At 36.6% G+C, this 23,423-nt stretch overlaps 1 protein-coding gene across 4 annotated transcripts in view; it reads right to left on the reverse strand.

Moving 5' to 3' along the window:
* The window catches only part of RNF111 (ring finger protein 111), a 99,395-nt gene that overhangs the window by 30,046 nt on the left and 45,926 nt on the right, over window positions 1-23,423 (reverse strand). For all 4 annotated transcript variants that reach the window (XM_043555312.1, XM_043555311.1, XM_043555310.1 and 1 more), the window contains exons 3-5: window positions 8,758-8,884; window positions 5,141-5,304; window positions 1,958-2,152 (exon numbers count right to left, since the gene is read on the reverse strand). In XM_043555312.1, the coding sequence (XP_043411247.1) occupies window positions 1,958-2,152; window positions 5,141-5,304; window positions 8,758-8,884 (486 nt within the window). The remainder of the gene's footprint in view (window positions 1-1,957; window positions 2,153-5,140; window positions 5,305-8,757; window positions 8,885-23,423) is intronic.

Genomic DNA, 23,423 nt, shown 5'->3' on the forward strand with positions numbered 1-23,423 from the left:
AGTGCTGCTATAAACATTGGGGTACAAGTGCCCCTATGCATCAGTACTCCTGTATCCCTTGTATAAATTCCTAGCAGTGCTATTGCTGGGTCATAGGGTAGGTCTATTTTTAATTTTCTGAGGAACCTCCACACTGCTTTCCAGAGTGGCTGTACCAATTTGCATTCCCACCAACAGTGCAAGAGGGTTCCCGTTTCTCCACATCCTCGCCAGCATCTATAGTCTCCTGATTTGTTCATTTTGGCCACTCTGACTGGCGTGAGGTGATACCTGAGTGTGGTTTTGATTTGTATTTCCCTGATGAGGAGCAACGCTGAGCATCTTTTCATGTGCCTGTTGGCCATCCGGATGTCTTCTTTAGAGAAGTGTCTATTCATGTTTTCTGCCCATTTCTTCACTGGGTTATTTGTTTTTCGGGTGTGGAGTTTGGTGAGCTCTTTATAGATTTTGGATACTAGCCCTTTGTCCGATATGTCATTTGCAAATATCTTTTCCCATTCCGTTCGTTGCCTTTTAGTTTTGTTGGTTGTTTCCTTTGCTGTGCAGAAGCTTTTTATCTTCATAAGGTCCCAGTAATTCACTTTTGCTTTTAATTCCCTTGCCTTTGGGGATGTGTCGAGTAAGAGATTGCTACGGCTGAGGTCAGAGAGGTCTTTTCCTGCTTTCTCCTCTAAGGTTTTGATGGTTTCCTGTCTCACATTCAGGTCCTTTATCCATTTTGAGTTTATTTTTGTGAATGGTGTGAGAAAGTGGTCTAGTTTCAACCTTCTGCATGTTGCCGTCCAGTTCTCCCAGCACCATTTGTTAAAGAGACTGTCTTTTTTCCATTGTATGTTCTTTCCTGCTTTGTCAAAGATGAGTTGGCCATACGTTTGTGGGTCTAGTTCTGGGGTTTCTATTCTATTCCATTGGTCTATGTGTCTGTTTTTGTGCCACACATCTTCTTTATCCATTCCTCCATTGATGGACATTTGGGCTCTTTCCATACTTTGGCTATTGTTCATAGTGCTGCTATAAACATTGGGGTGCATGTGTCCCTTCGAAACAGCATACCTGTATCCCGTGGATAAATATCTAGTAATGTAATTGCTGGGTCGTAGGGTAGTTCTATTTTTAATTTCTTGAGGAACCTCCATACTATTTTCCAGAGTGGCTGCACCAGTCTGCATTCCCACCAGCAGTGCAAAAGAGATCCTCTTTCTCTGCATCCTCGCCAACATCTGTTGTTGCCTGAGTTGTTAATGTTAGCCATTCTGACAGGTACAAGGTAGTATATCATTGTGGTTTTGATTTGTTTTTCCCTGATGATGAGTGACGTTGAGAATTTTTTCATGTGTTGGTTGGCCACCTGGATGTCTTCTTTGGAGAAGTGTCTATTCATGCCTCTTGCCCATTTCTTCACTGGATTATTTGTTTTTTGGGTATTGAGTTTGAGAAGTTCTTCATAGATTTGTGGATACTAACCCTTTATCTGATATGTCGTTTGCAAATATCTTCTCCCATTCCATTGGTTGCCTTTTAGTTTTGCTGATTGTTTCCTTCGCTGTGCAGGAGCTTTTTGATGAGGTCCCAGTAGTTCATTTTTGCTTTTGTTTCCCTTGCCTCTGGAGACACGTTGAGTAAGAAGTTGCTGTGGCCATGTCTTTTCACTTTCTTGATAATGTTTCTGATGTACAAAAGTTTTACATTTTGATGAAGTTCAATTTACCTATTTTTTCTTTTGTTGCTCATATTTTTGGTCAGCCATTTCATTCTCACTGATCTCTTTCAGTTGAGCTATGACACTTTGGTAATATATAGCACACAAACTGAAATATGAAATCATAGTCTAATTCTAAAGACACTATTTTGCTCACATAGGATTTATTCTACAAATATACTCTTGCTAATATAGCAACAAGAATACTTTTCCTAAAAAGAGTAACGAAAAATGGTGCTTCCCCACTTTATTACATACCTCCTATGGAAGTACCAGTCATGCTATTGCTTGTAAGAGTAGCTGAAGTCTCTGACACTGTGGGGGGTTGACTACCAGTGACAGCTGAAGCAGTATCAGAGGTCTGCTCAGAGGTAGATGGATTTGAATTGTTAATGGAAGTGCTTGTGGTTTGTGATTCCATTCTTGCAGAAGTGGTTGGTACTACAGTAGGTTCTGCAAAATACAAAATGTTTAATCAGCATTTCAAAATAGATCAGGTAATGGGTTATATTTTAATTCATGGTAACATTTTTATAATTATTAAATTTTAAAAGCTTTCATAAAGCTAGCATGCAACATTAAAATGACATGCTACTAAAATACAATTACTGCATTAAAAAAAATCAACATATATGCATATTCTAACATTCAGGTGATTACCACAGTCTTTTGGGTAACAATTATGTAAATTTTCTGATCACAAAGGAGAAAATGAGAAAAGGAAAGTAAAAGCCCCTTTACTATTTTCATATACATTGTCACAGGCTATCAGACCAGTATTACAAATTACACTTTCTCTGGTACAGAATGAATTCTAGAGTCAGACTGCAAGGACACTACAGTCATGGATAAGTTACTTAAACACTCTCCATTTCCTCGTCTCTAGAACTGGGAAAGTACAGAATTTTCCTCACACAACTATTGTTAGGATGAACTGAGGTCACACATATAAAGCACTCTGTATAATGGTTTACATATAGGAACTACTTAAACATTAGCTATGATTTTTAACACTGTGTTAGTCTCTTTCTTACATGCCTTTTTCAAAAATTTGTTTGCAAAAATTGATAATCATCAGTGCTTTCTAACAAAAGTAAAATTTTTGTAGAAAGTAAAAGAAATTTCAGGCAGATTTTTCTTTTTTTTCAAATTTATTTTTTAAATATACATCCAAGTTAGTTAGCATATGTGCAACAATGATTTCAGGAGTAGATTCCTTAATGCCCCTTCCCTGTTTAGCACATCCCCCCTCCCACAACCCCTCCAGTAACCCTCTGTTTGTTCTCCATATTTAAGAGTCTCTTATGTTTTGTCCCCCCCACCCCGTTTTTATTTTTGCTTCCCTTCCCTTATGTTCATCTGTTTTGTATCTTAAAGTCCTCATATGAGTGAAGTCATACGATGTTTGTCTCTAATTTCACTTAGCTAATACCCTCTAGTTCCATCCATGTAGTTGCAAATGGCAAGATTTCATTCTTTTTGATCAGGCAGACCTTAACTTATGTACAAGTTATATTTCAGACTGAAAACAGTTGTTTAAAAGGTGAAAATAAGTCTGTCCAAAGCACAGTCAGAACAATTAGATCTGAGAAGGGACTCTCTTAATGTGATACAGAATGAGAGGATAAACTATTCTATACAATGCAGTGTGCTAAGTGGATTCCTGAAACACAAATAGTGCCTGCTGATCTACATGGGACACTGTACTCTGGATGCATAAACAAATATATTTCCTTATACATAAAAAGGGGAGGAAGGAACCTCTGTTTATTGGCAAATGGTATTTAACATTTTGACCTTAGCAGTATTGACAGTTTGGGCTGGGTAATTTTTTGCTAGAGATGGGAGTCGGTACCGGCACGGCTGTCCTGTGCCTTTTAGGATGTTTAGTGGCATCCTGGGCCTCAACCCATTAGACATTAGCAGTACTCTTCCCCAACTGTAAGAACCAAAAATGTCTGCAGATATTGCCAAATATCTTCAGGGGCACAAAATGGTCAGCACTTAAGAACCATTGGTCTAACTGATATACTTAATATTTTGGACTTACTTTTAATAAGATAGATGTCTTCCAATGAGAAAAACTAGTAGGGAGAAGAAGGCATCTAATGATCACTGGAATACTTATAACCTAGTGAAAGTCTTCGGGTCGAACTAATTCCAATGGGTTAAAAGACTACTCTGTCACCTTTTCCTATTTACTGGCTGGCAGACATCACAGGGAAAACACACAGAGTTTCCAACATAGTAATCCTAATTTAATTAACTTTGAGTAATCTTTAATGAATCCCTAATATATTAATCACTGTCTTACAGATAATTTATGGCACTTCAAAATAAAAGCTGAGACATGGTTCAATGAAATGCAGATAATAGGAGTAAATTACCTCTTCATAAACATCTTAATTCAAAGTAGTCATACACTGAAAGCTTTGATCACCCAAGCTGCAAACAATCCATACAAGAGCTGATTATACCAGGCCTTTCTTCCTATCTTATGTATCCTTCCTCCAATTTAAAGCTAACAAATTCATATAAGGCTTATCATCTTCCTTTAAGGAAATTATGACTGACCATTTCCTTCTAAGATGTAACTAACTACTATCTGAGGGTAATTTCCACTTATGTGGGAAAATCTACACCTAAATATTCATATATTCATACATGCTACCACTTTCCTTCACCTGTTTTCCAATTCTAGCTTTCTTTTCTTAGTTACTTGGATGCAGTTGCAAGCTGAAAGAAAACACCACAACCAAGCAGCACAAAGGTACTGGTAATATTAGAGGATAACATAATTTTTAAAGCAATTCTGACATTTCAAATAACCAGTATTAACCACGTAAATTCAAGTTATGTTGCTTTTCTGTTGTATTTAAAAAGTGTCATTTCTATTTTTCTTTTTTAATGTTTATCTATTTTTGAGAGAGAAAGAACATGCAATCAGGGGATGGGCAGAGAGAGACAGAGACACAGAATCTGAAGCAAGTTCCAGGCTCTGAGCTATAAGCACAGAGCCCGACGTGGGGCTCAAACCCATGAATCGCGAGATCATGACCTGAGCCAAAGTTGGACACTTAACCGACTGAGCCACCCAGGCATCCCTGTCACTTCTATTTTTCATAGCAAAGTTAAAGCATGACAATAATATTATAAATTAAAGTAATAGGTAAGTCTGAGGGTAGCTCAAGCTACCACCCGTAAAAAATAGTTTTTTCCTAAGAAAATAACTACTGAGCAACAACAATGAAAGAATTTTAGGCACAATTTATAAACTGAGGTAATTATATCAAGTGAAAAATAAGATTAGAATATCCAAAAACTTTCCAGTAGTTTAATAATATTAACAGGAAGTGGCAGGAGTTTCATTTTAGGAGCTTCAAAGGTATCTGATTTTATCAGTTCTCTTCTTAATTCTACACTGTTACTAATCCAACCTACCATCTTCATCAACAGTAAGGTCCACAACTTCTGCTGCATTTTGCCTCAAGGGTTGAATAACAGTAGAGATCCTACTGCGGTTCCGTGGCTCCTGTGGCCGACTTGTATGAGAATTTGAACCTTGGCTCCAATGAGATCTGGAGTGTCCAAGAGTTGAACGAGACCTTAAATGACATCAATATTAAATTAGTAAACATAAAAAAATGAACAAGAATTTTAGTTCTTAAGAAATCATAAGCCTTTCTTACAAAACATGTTGTGAAGTTCAAGTTACAAAGTTTCTTCTCCAAGGAAATAATGGTAATAGAATTAAAAATTATGACTAGCACAATGCCTGGCATTCAATAAAACATTTGCTGAATGAAATGTTCAACAAATGTTCACCAACCAACTGACCTGAGAATATGTGAAATGATATGTGAGACCAATCACTGGTATAAAATACAGGATTCTGTTTCAAGAATGCTGCTCTCTTTTCAATGGTTATTTTGAATACTCACCGGGTTGTAATCCAGTATTTACATTTTATTTAATACCTGAAATTATTCACCACAGGTAAAGTAACAAAAACATCAATATGTTAAACATTAAATAACACCCACACAATCTTGTATGTTGAATCCAGACTGAATTTGCAAAACATGGCTTTGAGAGTCCTAAACCAAGATAAGTTTCCGGTATTGTCCTAAAAAAGATTCAAGGTGGGGCACCTGGGTGGCTTAGTTGGTGAAGTATCCAACTTCAGCTCAGGTCATGTTCTCACGGTTTGTGGGTTCAAGACCCATGTCGGGCCTTGTGCTGACAGCGCAGAGATTAGAACCTACTTCAGATTCTGTGTCTCCCTCTCTGTCTGCCTCTGTCCCACTCATGCTCTGTCTCTGTCTCAAAAGTAAATAAACATTTGAAAAAAAAAAATTTTTTTTAAAGATTCAAGGCACCAGAGATTTTCTGGGATTAGGACAGGTAAAGATAGTTACAGCTAGTTTACTAGTTTGGTAGTCATAAGAAACATCACTTGTTTGAGCCACTTTATGCTTTGTTTGTTTGTTTTTGAGAGAGAGAGAGAGACAGAGAGAGCACAAGCAGGGGAGGGGCAGAGAAAGAGAGGGAGACAGAATCTGAAGCAGGCTCCAGGCTCTGAGGTGTCAACACAGAGCCCAACACGGGGCTCGAACCCACAAACTGTGAGATCATGACCTGAGCCAAAGTTGGATGCTTAACCGACTAAGCTACCCAGGCACCCCCACTTTTTGCTTTTAAAGCATGTAACCACAAACCCTCAACACCTAACACTGATATCATCTTTTATTATATGCATCGTGTTGTATTCCACTAAATTATCTCTAAGTATTAAAAAAAACCTCAAGGATTCACTATAATAGTCTGAACTGAGGGTTCAGAAGGATATTATTCAAGATTCAGGAGAAAAATAAGTGTTTTAAAAAGGTGGGGCTTATGAGTTGATTTTTTTCCTTTTGCCCAAACTGAATGTAAAAACTGCTTAAAAATTATTGTCAGGGGTACCTAGCTGGCTCATTTGGAAGAATATGAAACTCTTGATATTGGGGTTGTGAGTTCAAGTCCTACATTGGGTATAGAGATTATTAAAAAAAAATTATCTTTAAGAAAAAAAAAAGAAGCTTATTGTCAGCTTGTATGGAAAGGGTGAACCAGATCCGTTAATATATAGTCATCAGGGATGTAGGCTTGACCACTCAGAAAAGAACCGGGGCTGAAAATGAATTGTAGAGCCTAAGAATTTAGAAAGAAGCTCTAATTGTAAAATGAAATTCTCAAGTAACCAGGAGTATAAAGGTGAATTCCGGAGACACAGCAAAAAAGACGCTGCATTCCAGCAAGAATTGTGGAGATCAAGGCATGATAGTAAACAAATGTCTCAGGATGAAATGGTTTTGAATGAAAAGAGAGATCACAATTTAAAATTCTTGAGAAACCAAGAGACTGTATTGAGACTAAATAGTCTATTATTTCTGGGAGGCTCTTAATGAACGCATTAAAGTTCCAGGTCCACTTTGCAGTTCATGAAACCTTCAAATATTATACTAAAAACTTGATGTATAAGGAATGGTTTTCACAGAGGCCTTAGTGGTCCCTATGATTAGTGACAACTGTCAAATCCTAAAATTAAAGAATCTGAAACACAGATGCATTCTTGCTCTCTTTTTAAAGATCTTGTTTTTAAGCAAACTCTACACCCAACATGGAGCCTGAATCCACAACCCTGAGATCAAGAGTCTCATATTCTACTGACTGAGCCAGCCAGGAGGCCCTGGATGCATTCTCAGAGAGGAAAGACCAAAAGCCAGCTAAAACAGTGACAAAGTTAATATCCCGTGTAACAGTAAGGAAAATAAATATGGGTCATGAGCACTGTGTGTCTTTTTCAAGATCGTGGTCCATTACTATGGTAAATGCATCTGCTTGAACATTAAGCACCTCCATGACAAGAAAGATCTCCAGTTCCACAAAGATAGGTCCTTCATTTCAGCAATCCTTGTAGCTCATAAAAACTGAGTAGTATTGTATCAAGCACTACGTACAGTCACAGGGTAACTGTGGCACCTACCATGGAGTACCAATTTTCTTGAGTCTAGGAAAACCATTTAAAACTGAAACAGATACATTACAGAGTGCTCTCTTCCGTGCCATTAGAAGCAGTACGCCAATGGAAAAGTACAAATGGAGAAGCACATTCTAAGTATGTTTGTAACATGCTTCCAAAATTAAAAAAAAAAATTAATAAATAACACAAATTAAAACACAAAGAGCAAATGCATTTCTAAATTCATCCCAACACAAAAATTAAGGTTCATCCATAGATTAGTTTGGCATATCAAATGGAATAAAGGAACACTTTACTGCCTTTTGTATCAATATCTGTAATCATCTAAAGCACAAAATGAATAGTGTTATGGCTTCTTTTTTCCTTTTCCTTTTTTTTTTTTTTTTTTTGGTCAAAGTAATTCACAAAAGGGCAATATTATTTCCAGTTGTTTATCAAGGAATGACATAATTTCTTTCATTTTTTAGTTCAGGGTTTAGATAAAATTACTGAGTGAAGGACCAAAAAAATTACAAAAATATGTTTTATACTACATTGCCCTAATAGCACAAATTTCACTGCTATCAATGAAATCCTGAAATAGATTAGAACAAAAATGAATACATAAATATCAATACTCCTTAATATTTTTCACTACTTTTACTTTTAGTACCATTCCTAATACTTATGTTTTATTCACATCTAAAACTCAAAGAAGCTCATGAACTCTGAATTATAAAACAAACTAAATTTTGTAAAGCACTAAGTAAAACTACTGTTTATCTGCAGCATTAACTCTTAACTCCCACTGTACATTTGCAGTGCTTTTCTGTTGGTCCGGGATATATGATCCAGGGAACAATTTTACTTTATTATCTTCCCAGGTGAGTCTAATGCAACCTGGTTTGAAGACCACTAATCTGGTTAACCTCAAATGAGGTCTCAAAAAAAAAAAAAAAAAAAAAAGGGTAAAAGAATCCAAGTATCTGCAGCACAAATGTTTAAATATTTACATTTAAAACTTCACATCTGCAAACAGGAATTAAAATCATACCGATAGCTTTCTCCAACTGTTACAATCTCCACCTCACTGTCAGTTGAGGTAACATTAATTTCTTCATTGGCAGTGACCTGGGGAGTGGAGGAAGCTTCTATCACCACAACATCTTCATCAATACTTCCTGGAAACAAAAAGGAAAAATGTTTTAAACTAACAGACAAAAACTTTTACTTTGAAGGCTATGAAATTCATTATAAAAGTAAAAATCCTACCTGTCACAAGAAAATTTTTTTAAAGACCAGAGCTAAACGTACATAGTGAAAACAGTACTTACTCTCTTAATCTGTGCATCTTCGTGTTTATTTCCTTTTATGATTTGTTCTTTACAACTTTTAGTGATTTCCATATATTTTAATTTTTTTTTAATGTTTATTTATCTTTGAGAGAGGGAGAGACGACAGAGTGTGAGCTGGGGAGGGGCAGAGAGAGAGGGAGACACAGAATCCGAAGCAGGCTCCAGGCTCTGAGCTATCAGCACACAGCCCAATGCGGGGCTCGAACCCACGAACTGTGAGATCATGACCTGAGGCGAAGTCGGACACTTAACCGACTGAGCCACCCAGGCACCCCAGTGGTTTCCATATTAATTTGTATGATCTTATATAGAAATATTAATCCTGTAATATCTAAAGGTGTTAAGATCTTATATAATATATTCACATTCTATAACTCTTTAATATCTAAAAAAAAGATAGTATATTTGCTGTTAATTTTACCCAAGATAGATTTTATTTATGAGATATGGTATTCTTTTAAGAAATACAAAGCAGCTTTTTTTTTTAACTTAAAGAAATTTTTTTCTAACGTTTATTTATTTTTGAGAGAGAGCGCAGGGGAGGGGCAGAAAGAGGGAGACACAAGATCCAAAGCAGACTCCATGCTGTGAGTACAGAGCCTGGTGCAGGGGCTTGAACTCACGAACCATGAAATCATGACCTGAGCTGAAATCAAGAGTTGGCCACTTAACTGACTGAGCCATTAGGCACCCCAGCTCTTTGGTTTTAAATTATGAAATCTGTCGTTTCTTTTGTAGTTCTTTTCTAAATTGCTCTAAGTTTGTAAAGTGCATCCTTATTTAGAGGACAGATACATCTATATTTTGTTCAATGTGTTTCCTTAATTATTGACTTCATCTAGAACTAATTTTTGTTTATGGTATTAGATAAGATTATAAATAGAATCTGGCACTCACTCTCCATGGGCAATTAGCTATCCCCAACCATTTACTGAAAAATTCATTTTCCTCTATTACATTTTGATACCTATCTTAAATCTTCTTACGTGTTTTAGGTTATATTTTAATGCCATCTATTCATCCCCTTCGACAAAGATTCTTATGTCAGGGTAATGCTGTTTTTTTTTTTTAACAGCTTTTAAGATATGACTTTCATACTTTAAAATTCACATTTTGGGCTGCCTGGGTGGTTCAGTTGGTTGAGCGTCTTATTCTTGATTTCGGCTCAGGTCATGATCCTAGGATTGTGGGATCAAGCCCCGCACTGGGCTCTGCACTGAGCATGGAGCCTGCTTAAGATTCTCTCTCTCCCTCTGTCCCTCTCCCTGGCTACCTCTCTCTCTCTCTCTCTCTCTCTCTCTCTCTCTCTCTCTCTCTCGTTCTCTAAAATAAAATTTAAAAAATAAAATATTTAAAAATATGTGAATAAAAAAAAGGATAAAAATAAAATTCACATTTTGTCTCAAGGAGATACTTGCACACCCAAGCTCACAGCCAAAAGGTGAAAACAACCTAAACGTCCATCAATGGGTGAATGGATGAACAAAATACTGTATATGCATACAATGGAGTATTATTCAGCCTTTAAAAGGAACAAACTATCACATGCTGCAACAAGAACAAATCTTCAGGACATTATGCTAAGTGAAATAACCCAGTTACAAAAAATTTTAAAATACTGTATTAATTCTACTTATGTGTGGAACTAAAGCAGACAAATTAATAAAGTAAAGTGGTGGTCACCAGGGCTTAAGGGAGAGGGGAAAAGGGAGTTAAGGAGTATAGAGTTTCAGACTACAAGAGGAAAAGCTCTGGAGATTATGTTTCACAACAATGTGGATATACTTACTACTACTTAAATGTACACTTAAAAATGGTTAAGAAGGAGGGGCGCCTGGGTGGCTCAGTCAGTTGAGCATCCAACTCTTGATTTTGGCTCAGGTCATGATCATAGGGTTGTGGGAATGAGCCCCATATTGGGCTCCACACTAAGCATGGAGTCTGCTTAAGATTCTCTTTCCCTCTGCCCCCCTCTCCCCTACTTGCGTGCTCTCTAAAATTAAAAAAAAGTTTTTAATGGTTAAGATGGTTACACACACACACACACACACACACACACACACACACACACTAGTCCCGTTCCATTTCTTCCCTTGCTGTATTTTTCATAAATGTGGCACGGTCTTTTTTCTTTCTTCAATCTTTTTGAAAACTTTCGTCTCTCTTCATTACTATTACCTATCTACATCAAGCTCTGCCAAGAGTTTACATGTCATGTTTTTGAAAAGAATTTCCCCATAAGAAGACTGAGAGCTAAAAATTTCACCCATTTTAAGTGTATACTTCACTGATGTCAGTAAATTTACAGAGCATAACCATCACCTCAATCCGATTTTAGAACATTTCCAATACCCTAAAAAGATCCTGTATGCCCTGTTACAGTCAAATCACCATCCCTCCATGTCCATGATACACCCTCACAACTGACCTGCATTTTGTCATTATGGTTCGGTTTGTATTTTCAAGAGTTCTATCTAAATATGGAATCATACATTATATATACTTTTGTGTCTGGCTTTTTTCATTCAGTGTATTATTTTCATATTTATTCATGTAGTTCTGTGTATCAATAGTTCATTTCCTTTTATGGTTGAGTGGTGTCCTATCATGTGAATATACCACAATTTGTTTATCCATATTTTTGTTGATGGAGTCTAGATTTTTCTCACTTTTGGCTATTACAAATAAAGTTGGTATAAACACGAATCTGTTAAGTTTTTGCATATATACTTTCATTTCTCTTGGGTAAATACTTTCAAATGTAATTTCTGGGTACTATGATAAACTTATGTGTAACTTTTTAAGGAACTGACAAATCATTCCCACCAGGAAATCGAGGGCTCCAGTTTCTCCACATTCTCACCAATCATTATTATTGTCTTTTATTATAGCTAGTCTAGTGGATGTATAGTGATATCTCATTAATTTTCATTTCTGATGTTGAGCATTTTATTCAAGTGCTTATTATTAGTCACTTTAATGAAGTGTCTGTTCAGCTCTTTTGTCCATGTTTAACTTGGACCTTGGTCTTATTGTTGAGTTGTAACAGTTCTTTATATATTTGTAATACAAGTCTTTATAGATACATTATTTGTAAATATTTTCTCCCAGATGGTAGCATGACTTCATTTTTTCCCCAGTATCTTTTGAAGCATAAAAGTCTTTAAATCTCAGGGCGCCTGGGTGGCTCAGTTGGTTAAGCGCTGGACTTCAGCTCAGGTCATGATCTCACAGTTCGTGGGTTCAAGCCCCACATCAGGCTCGGTGCGGACAGCTCAGAGCCTGGAGCCTACTTCAGATTGTGTCTCCTTCTCTCTCTGCCCCTCCCCAACTCATGCTCTGACTCTGTCTCTCAAAAAAAAGAATTAACGTTGAAAAAAAAATTTTTTTTTAAGTCTTTAATTCTCGGGGTACCTGGGTGGCTCAGTAGGTTAAGCATCCAACTTTGGCTCAAATCATGATCGCACAGTTGGTGAGTTCGAGCCCCATATCGGGGTCTGTGCTGACAGCTTGGAAGCTGGAACCTGCTTCAGATTCTGCTTCCCCCCCCTCCCCCACTCACATTATGTGTCTCTCTCAAATATAAATAAACATTAAAACAATTTTTTAAGTCTTTAATTCTGATGAAATCCAAATTAGCAATTTCTTTTATGCATGATGCTTTTGGTGACATATTTAAGAAATCTCTGCCTGGGGCGCCTGGGTGGCGCAGTCGGTTAAACGTCCGACTTCAGCCAGGTCACGATCTCGCGGTCCGTGAGTTCGAGCCCCACGTCGGGCTCTGGGCTGATGGCTCAGAGCCTGGAGCCTGTTTCCGATTCTGTGTCTCCCTCTCTCTCTGCCCCTCCCCCGTTCATGCTCTGTCTCTCTATGTCCCAAAAATAAATAAAAACGTTGGAAAAAAAAAATTAAAAAAAAAAGAAATCTCTGCCTAACAGAAAGTCACTGAGAATTTCTCCTATATTTCTTCTAGAAGTTGTATAGTTTAGATCTTACATTAATTCTATGTTAATTTTTGTGCTTGACATGACATAAAAGGTCTAATTAATTAATCTCTTTTGCATGTGGACCTACAAATGGCCAAATAACATTTGTTGAAAAGACTGGAATAATTCTATTTTGATACCTAAGTAGACTCAGGTTTTCTTAATTCTTCAGGATTATAAAATCAAGGCTAAAAGAAAATTCCTGAGATTTGGACTGATTTGGCATTAAATAACACCAATGAAGCCCTGACATCTCTATAATATATTTTTTCATCCAAGAATATATCTTGCCATCTACCATCTTTTATAAATCTCTAGGAAACTTGTAGGGTTTACTTTATTATACTGCTAACAAATGCTATATAATTTTCTTCACAGAGGTCAAATACACTCCTATTAAGATTATTCTTAGAGGGGTGCCTGGGTGGCTCAGTCGGTTAAGCATCCAATTTCAGCTCAGGTCATGATCTCACAACTTGTGAGTTAGAGCCCTGTGTTGGGTTCTGTGCTGACAGCTCAGAGCCTGGAGCCTCCTTCAGATTCTGTGTCTCTCTCTCTCTCTCTCTCTCTGCCCCTTCCCACCTTGTGCTCTGTCTGTCAAAAATAAACAAACGTTAAAGAAAATTTGAAAAAGATTATTCTTAGAGACTTTGTTTCTCTTGTAAATGAGCTCTCTTTATTCTTTTTCTTTAAATTTATTTAATCTTGAGAGAGAGAGAAAGAGAGAGCGCACGCGTGGGCAAACGAGCACGCAGGAGCTGGGGAGGGGCAGAGAGAGAGAGGAGGAGGGAGGGAAAGGGGGAAGGAGAAGGGGAGGGGGAGGGAGAGAGGGGGACAGACAGAAAGGGAGTGAGAAAGAGGAATGGAGGGAGAGGGGAAGGGGTGGAGGGAGGGAAGGAGGGAGGGAGAGAGAGAGCGAGAGAAAATCCCAAGCAGGCTCCACACTGTCAGCACAGAACCCCTGAGTCCAGGCTCAAATTCACAAACTATGAGATAGTGACCTGAGTGGAAATCAAGAGTCAGATGCTTAACTGACTCTGACACCCAGGCACCCCAGTTCCCTTTGTTGTTCTTTTCTCCTAGTATGTAGGTATACCATTGATACTGTATATTTATTTTTACGCAACTTTTAGCGAACTCTTGCTTATTAACACAAAAACAACAAACGTTCAATTTCTTTCATTGTGGGGTTTATGCAATCTATTCCTTCACCCAAGGTGCCATTCCTTGGAAACGTTGAATTTCATCTCTAATCCAGCTGTACATTATCAAACATATGCACTATTTCAAAAACTGGCCAGTATCTAGAAGAGGTACGAGCCCATGACAAAGATCTACAATGTACTCTCTGATACTTCAAAGAGGAGAAGAGAGCAGGCACCAGCTAATCAGTCAATGAACGATGACCTGATTTGGAGAAAGTTACTTCAGAAGTAGTTTCTAAGTTCCAAAGATTATACACCTAGACATATTGAGGTAGAATGTATTTTTTAATAGCCTATGTCTATCTTATAGGTAAAGAAAAAAAATAGCACTTGAGTGGCTATTTAAAATAATATCCTATATTCAATTTCCAAATTACTTTTCCAATTCCTCCTTCATAATCAACCACATGACATGGCTTAAGGCAGGAGTACAAAGGGAATTTTATATTTAAAACTAAAAGCATTATATATATTAATAAAACATCATAGATTCTTAATACTTCCCTTATTTTAACCCACCAACTGGACATTACCATTCTATAGGGAAAAAAGCTACACCTGCATATAAGCTTTATTACTGGTTTCTCTCCATGTATTGCACACATGAAACTAACTTAAAAACCTATAAAAAAAAAAAAAAACAAGGATTATAAATACCTTATACGCAATTAGGCAAAACCTAACATAAATGTAACATTTTGAAGTTCCAGTGATAAGTGACACAAAGATAGCTTTGCTAATGCATTAAAATTCAATTTATATAATTTTTTATGAACACAGATTCTGTAACTAAAGGCTATATAAGTTAACTGATAGTCTTACTCTCTTGCTTAAATATTTTTCTAAAAAGGAACTTCACAAGCATAACTTGAACATAATACATATAACTAAATAATAATCACAATAAGCAAGATTTTGGCATCTATAACCTAGTGTTTTTTTCTAGAATGACAATTATTTGAAACCAAATTTAAAGGAAATAGGAACCTAAAAGTATGAAGTTAAACCTCAATATTGCTTAAAAGAAAACCTGGTCATTTCTTATTGGACCATTTTTATTTTCACACTGACTCTTACATTTAGAAATATTAAAGGACAAGAAACTTGAGTACAGCTAAGACATTAGAGTGGTGAGACTATAGGTGATTTTTAACTATTTCTTTTAAAATTACTTATGTTGTTTGTACCTTTTAAAACATCATGAGGGGAAGAAAAAACCATCATGAGAAAAATAACACGTAACAGCCTGGAAAGAATGTTGGGTACTGTAATAATGGTTACAAAAATAATGGCTTCACTGACAGAGTTCTTCATTAACTCAGTGACCATTTCTATTCCCTGACAAGAGATCACAGATTGTCTTGGCAACATCTATAAGAAATGTCAGCCAGTATAACCATTGGTTACCCTGGTTCCTCTGTCTTAAGTCTGGCATGATGCTTCCAGGGGTACCTGGAATAATAAGAATAGCTTCCAGGTGGTGCCTGGGTGGCTCAGTCAGTTAAGCACCCTACTCTTGAATTCGGCTCAGGTCATGATCTCGTGGTTTGTGGGTTCGAGCCCTGCAATGGGCTCTGTGCTAACAGTGTGGAGCCTGCTTGGGATTTTCTCTCTCTCTCTCTCTCTCTCCCTCTCCCCCCCCCCCACATGTGCATATATTCTCTCTCAATATAAATAAATACATTTTAAAGAAAAAAAGAATAGCTTCCAATTTGTGGGCACATACTTTGTGCCATATACAATATTGTGTATGTCTAGTTCTATCAAGAAACTGAAACTTAGAAAGTTTAAATGACTTGTGAAATAGTAAGCAACACTCGGAATTCAAACCTAATTTCAATTCTAAAACTCATACTTTTTTTTTTAATGTTTATTTATTGATTTATTAAGAGAGAAGGAGCACAAGCAAGGGAAGGGCAGAGAGAGGGAGACACAGAATCCCAAGGAAACTCCAGGCTCTGCTATTAGCTTGAACCTACAAATTGTGAAAGCATGACTTGAGCCAAAGTCAGATGCTTAACTGACTGAGCCACCCAGGTGTCCCTAAAACTCATACTCTGTATATAAACTACATTACAGTGCCGTAAGTACTCAACATGTTGCTGCTAGTTACTATTAAAAGCATCTTCCTGTTACTAGCTGCTTTTGCTACTGCTGCTGTCTTTTGCAGTAACAAACTTACAGAAGTTGTTGCTCTAACTTTGACTCCTCTTTGGGATTTTTCTGTTGGTTATCTAGCCAATAGAAATGAAAACATACATATCCACAAAGATATCTAGCTAACAGAAATGATAACATACATATCCAGGAAGATTTGTATCCCAAAGTTCACAATAGCATTACTCACAATAGCCAAATACCAGAAACAATTCAATGTCAATCATCTGACAAATGGGTAAACAAAATGTTGTACACCCATCTAATGGAATAATACAAAAAAAACCTAAATAGTAAATAGACAGTAATCACTGATAGCTGCTACAACATGGATGAACCACAAAAACATTACACTTAGGGAAAAAAGCCAGACACAAAAGATCACATATTATATTTTATTTATAGGAAATGTCCAGAAAAGGCAAGTCTTAGAGACAGCAACAGATTAGGTTGTGTAGGTCTGAAGGGTGGACAGGGATTAACTGCAAACGAGCAGGCAGGATCTTTTGGAATTAATGGAAATGCTGTAAAACCACACAGTGGTGATGGTTGCACAACACTAAATTTACTGAAAATCATTGACTCACATACCTAAAATGGATGAATTTTACGGTAGGTAAATTATACCTCAATAAAGCTGTTTTGTTTTTGTTTTTCAGTTTTATTTTGAGAGAGAGTGAGCACGTGAGCATGAGAGTGGGGGAAGGGCAGAAAGAGAGGGAGAGAGAGAATCCCCAACAGGCTCCACACTGTTAGTGCAGAGCCCAATGCAGGGCTCAAACCCACAAACCATGAGATCATGACGTGAGCCAAAATCAAGAGTCAGACACTTAACTGACTGAGCTACCCAGGTGTCCCAATAAAGCTGTTTTCCTAAAAAAATAAAATTTTTTTTTAATTTAAAAAAAAAATTTTTTTTTTTTTTAACGTTTATTTAGTTTTGAGACAGAGAGAGACAGAGCATGAACAGGGGAGGGGCAGAGAGAGAGGGAGACACAGAATCTGAAACAGGCTCCAGGCTCTGAGCTGTCAGCACAGAGCCTGATGCGGGGCTCGAACCCACGGACCGTGAGATCATGACCTGAGCTGAAGTCGGACGCTTAACCAACCAAGCCACCCAGGCGCCCCAAAAAAATAAAATTTTAAAAAGGCTATAAAATATTCCCTGCCAGATACAGAACTAGACTTCAACAAATGAAAAGAAATGCCATAATCTTGAAAAGGAATATACAAAATACTAAATATGTCAGTTCACTCTAATTTAGCCAACAAATAAAATCCCAATAACAATACCTTTATATGTCTCCCCACTACCACTATCCTCAGATAAACATTCTGATTCATTTGGGGGGGGCGGCCCCTGGGTGGTGTAGCCGGTTGAGTGTCCTACTTCGGCTCAGGTCATGATCTCATGGTTTTTGAGTTCAAGCCCTGTGTCAGGCTCTGGGCTGACAGCTTGAAGCCTGGAGCCTGAAGCCTGCTTTGGATTCTGTCTCCTTCTCTCTCTGTCCCTCCCCCACTCGTACTCTCTTTCCCCCAAAATAAGTACACATTACAAAAAAAATTTTTTTAATTAAAAATTTAAAAAAGGTAAGTTCACTTGGAAGAATAAACAGGCAAAGATAACCAAGAAAACCGAAGTGTCTATAATTAAAACAGTGTGCTTCAAGTATATGGAGACCAATGGAACATAAAGAAAACTCCATAAATAGGTCCAAATGTCTATGGAAATATAACATATAACAAAGATGGTATCTCAAGTCAACAGGAGAAAGAAACCTTTTAGTGACTTGGGACAACTGGACAGCCACATTAAAAAAAAAAAACAGATCTATTCTTCATACTGTACATGAGGATAAACATCAAATAGATCTGTGCTTTAAATGTAAAATAAAAAGTAAATAGAGAGGGGAAGAGCAGGGGGAAAAATGGGTTATTTCTCTCATTGACTTGGAGTGGGAAAAACTTTCCTAATTATGATTCAAAACCCAGAAATAGTAAAGATAAAGGTCAATAAATTTGACTGACCAAAAAAAAAATCTGGTATGGTAAAAAAGCACTAACAAAGTCAAAGCACTAATGACCAATTCAGGGGAAATGTGTGATTATATAGTTTCTGTATCCCATTATAAAATATATAAAGCACTAAAAATGAGCAGAAGAATGAAGACCAATATCCTGGTAGAAAAACAGGCAAAAGATACGAACAGATTACTCACAAAAAATAAAATTACCTTTAAAGATATGAAAAGATATGCAACATTACTTATTTAAAAAATTAAACATATACTGCCATACTATTTCTTACCTATCACATGGACAAAAAAATCTAAAATCTGACAATAAATTCTAATAGAAAGGCTTTGGACAAACAGGCACTCTCAAATACTGATGGTGGGCATCAAAAACACAGAAAGAAATTTAGCTATTATTTTAAAAATAATACATGCATTTATCTTTGGCCCAACAATCCCCTCCTAGAATTCTATTCCAAAGATACAATGGCAAAAAATATTAAATAACATATACCAAAAGTTATTCATTGCAGTGCTGTTTATAACAGCAAAAGACTGTAAACTATTCATCAACAAATTGGCTGAACATCCTTAGGTATAACTATACAATGGAATACTATAAAGCTGTAAAAAAAAATAAACGAAAAGCAATGAATAAAGGAATGAAATATAGATTTAATTCCTCTATAATCTCTCTATATTGTTACAATTTTACATATTGTTAACTAAAAAATCAACAAACATATTTTTGGTAAGAGGAGAGAGAATAATACACATATTTATTTATATTATTGAACAGGAAAAAAGATGGAATAACAAAATTAAAAAGTAATGAAAACGCTTATCTGTGAGAAAGAGAAAGATAGGAAGAGAGAGCAGAGGTGGGAAACTAGAGCTCAGTGAATACAATCCTGTTTAAAAGGTTTGACTTTGGGGCGCCTGGTAGCTCAGTAGTTAAGCATCCAACTCCTGATTTCAGTTCAGGTCATGATCTCACGGTTTCATGAATTCGAGCCCCACATCAGGCTTGAGATTCTCTCTCTCTCTCTCTGCCCCTTCCACACTCACACTATCTGTCTTTCTCAAAATAAGTAAATTTTTTTTTAATTACAAAAAATTTTGACTTTGTAACCAGGTAAATGTTTTACATAATTAAAAAGCAAAATTAAAGCTTTTAACAAATACCTTAAAGAAAGAAAAACTCTGAAACGAATGAACCTAAATGCATATTAAATCAATGGCATAACCAAAGAAGACTGACCAACAGCAAAAAGGAACCCAAAAAAATCTTTATTAGCATTGCTGTTAGTAATAACTGTAATATTGTAAATTGTAAATATTTTCATTTTTATTCATTTATGAATGTTCATTTATGTGTATTTATAGTATGTACAGGATAAAGCCAAAAAGCGATTGTTATTAAGAATCACAGTTTTCAATGTAAGAGTAAAGAGATCCAAATATAAAACAGAAGTTTACATAAAAATCCCTAATCCTAAACTTTCAATGGAAATAGTCATATAAAAATTAATGATTTATCTCTTTCTAAAATCTTTATATTCCTAACTTTGTCCATTAAAAATGCTGAAAAGTGGGACCCCTGGGTAGTTCAGTTGGTTGGTCGTCTGGCTGTTGGTTTCGGGTCAGGTCATGATTTCGCAGTTTGTGGGTTTAAGCTCCATGCTCGGCTCTCCGCTAGCAGTGCAGAGCCTGCTTGGGATTCTCTCTCCCTCCCTCTCTGCACCTACCCTCCTCACTAGCGCTCTCTCAAAGTAAATAAACATTAAAAGAAAAATGCTGAAATGCAATAACTCAGTAGAACAACAAACACCTTAATTCCCAGTCTATAGCCTCTAACTATAACTCAGCAATGAAAGGAAATGAGGAGTAGTTTTTAAAAAATGGTTGTTTCCGGGTTTGAGGCAGGAAATGTAAACTATGGATCTGGACCATCCTGTTTTATCAGAGACCATCTTGTCAAAGACCACTGGGGTGGTATCAAAAGGACATAAACCTAACTTGAAGATGATCCCACTGGCCAAAGGTGAAACTATTTGAACATCAAACAGAATAAAAAGATTGCTATACATCAACTATGCTAAAACCCATGAGTTCATAATGATACCTGAAAATGAAAACTCCGGGCGCCTGGGTGGCGCAGTCGGTTAAGCGTCCGACTTCAGCCAGGTCACGATCTCGCGGTCCGGGAGTTCGAGCCCCGCGTCAGGCTCTGGGCTGATGGCTCAGAGCCTGGAGCCTGTTTCCGATTCTGTGTCTCCCTCTCTCTCTGCCCCTCCCCCGTTCATGCTCTGTCTCTCTCTGTCCCCAAAATAAATAAACGTTGAAAAAAAAAAATGAAAAAAAAAAAGAAAACTCTTTGGATACTGCTAGAGCACCAATTCATTCTGAAAAGTGGTAAAATCAAGCATCCATCTTGCCTTTCTCATATGGACCTCATTTCAGAATAACCAGTTAGTTGAAGAATTCTTTGTAGAAGAACCTTCATTAATAAATGTAAGCAGAATGACAGATTTAGAAAGTCAACATTTTGCAACCCCTAAATGAAAGAACGGATCTGGGCAAGATCATCAAAGCCGTTGCTAATACTACATGAAATGTTGATGGGGAACTTTAGAGTGGAAGGATCAGAATGACACCATCAGAACCGTCCAGTCAATTTTAACAAGTGATACAATAGGAAATACACAGCACAACCAAGGAAGTGTTCCTGAAGTTAAATTAAATCAAGCTTTTAGATCTAAATACCAGTTTGCAGGAAATATGCAATATATAAAATAACTTAAATGGTAGGGTATCTAGAAATTGTTCTGAAATTCTCCAGGAAAAAAAAAAATTGAGGGGTGAGAGATGAAGAATGGCAGAATGTTGAAAACTGAAGCTAGATTATGTACGTGTAACTGTTTTTATGTGTGAAAATTTCCATATAAAAATAACAAACAACAACAACAAAAAACCCAGCTCTATCAATGCTATCTGGAAAAGGAGGAAAAGAAATTTTCACAAATATAACTCCTAGTTATTAGGACTTTATAATTCCAAAGGTTATCTTCAAGTTTATCTCTTTTTTTTTTATGTTTATTTTTATTTTTGAGACAGAGAGAGACACAGCATGAACAGGGGAGGGTCGGAGAGAGAGGGAAACACAGAATCCGAAACAGGCTCCAGGCTCCGAGCTGTCAGCACAGATCCCGAAGCGGGGCTTGAACTCACCTACTGCAAGATCATGACCTGAGCCGAAGTCGGACGCTTAACTGACTGAGCCAACCAGGCGCCCCTCAAATTTATCTTAAAGGTTATCTTTTAAAGTTTAAAAGTAAACTTTTTTTTTTAAAGTAGGCTCCAGGCTGTGGAGCCCAATGCAGGGCATGAATGCACAAGCCCACCCAGGTGCCCCTAAAAGTAAACTTTTAGAACACTTAAGTCAATACAGTATGGCATGCAACTGGAAAATATGAGTATGTATCTATTGGATATATACGTGTGTGTGTGTGTGTGTGTGTATGTGTACAGACACACACACATATTTTAAGCTGTGAATAAAAATATAGTCATTAAACAGCAACAACTGGGAAATAAATGTGCATTTTCCAGTGCTAATACAAGGACTATATAAAAATTTAAGCAGCAGTTCAGATAAGGTTCACTGAATAGATCACAGAAATATGTCACTAAAATTTAACATCTACTCTCAAACTTAGCTTCTATTAGGTTATTTTCAAGTATCTGAAGCTCTTGGCAAATATTATCAGGTACAAAACTGGATGTATAAATTCTCAACTAACTGGCAACTGGGAATAACTCAAAGTCTAACAACCTAAGTCACATATCATTTTGGCTTCCTTTGCTTAAAAAGAGAGCCATAATAAATTTAAAAAACAATTAATGAGGATGAGGTAAATAGGGTTTTCCCAGAAATCTAGTGATTACAACATCGGAACTAATGCTTGTTATCCAATATAAGGTACTGACAACTCATTCTTAGATGACTTGGTAAAACCAGTTAAGTATATACAACTGTTACATCTTAGAGAGTTTGACGATACAACAAAATAACACATCAAACATTCTTTCCATCAGCTCACTATAGCAGTAGCCAGTAAGTGTTGATGGATAGTGGGTGAAAATTTTGTCCTAGCACCTCCAGAGTAACTAATACCAATCCATACAAATCATATTATTATAGTAGATAAATCTAATTAAAATTTGAGATATTCCAACCCTCTCCTAATTCCCAACACACAAAACCATACCAGAACTGGAGTCTGAAAGCCAGCCCTAAAAATAAATCTAGAAGAAAAACCCTTCTCTTAAGAATCCAAGTCAGGTTTTGAGAGCTGAAATTTCTTGAAAATAGAACTATGTCCCATCAATATTTCAGTTAATTCTGAATATAAATCATTCTAAAATGGTTTTACAAAGGCTTTATCTGTAATATGAGGGTGATAATAACAGAAGACACCTCCTAAGAATGCTGGGAGGATGAAATGAGAAATACATATAAACACTCAGAACATTACCAGCATGGAGTAAATACCCGAAAAGGGCTAGTAGGTATTTTTACTATCATCATGACATCATCTACTGTTGGAAGGTAAAGGAACTTGATGAAAACTCCTTGGAGGGCATTCTGATGATAATAACTAGCAAATTTTAAAATGCATGTTAACTTCCTATATACTTTTAGAAATTATTCCTCAAGATATGCTCGCATAGGTATGCAAAACTGTACATACAAGGCTGTTCAATTCAGCAAATATTCACCAACATAACCTGGCTAAATAAATTATGAAATATCCAAAGAAAGGAAATACTATGCAACCATTTTTTAAAAATGAGATAACCATACACACTAATATTTTAAAAACTCGTATTTATTTACCCTTATATATGTTTCCACATTTTCTGTTAACAGAAGAAACTGCTAACTGAATACTTCTGGGTAATAAAACTGGGACCTAAGAAGAAGTGGTAAACTTTTGTT

This window comes from Prionailurus bengalensis, chromosome B3 (assembly GCF_016509475.1).
Source record: "Prionailurus bengalensis isolate Pbe53 chromosome B3, Fcat_Pben_1.1_paternal_pri, whole genome shotgun sequence".
Lineage (NCBI taxonomy): Eukaryota > Metazoa > Chordata > Mammalia > Carnivora > Felidae > Prionailurus > Prionailurus bengalensis.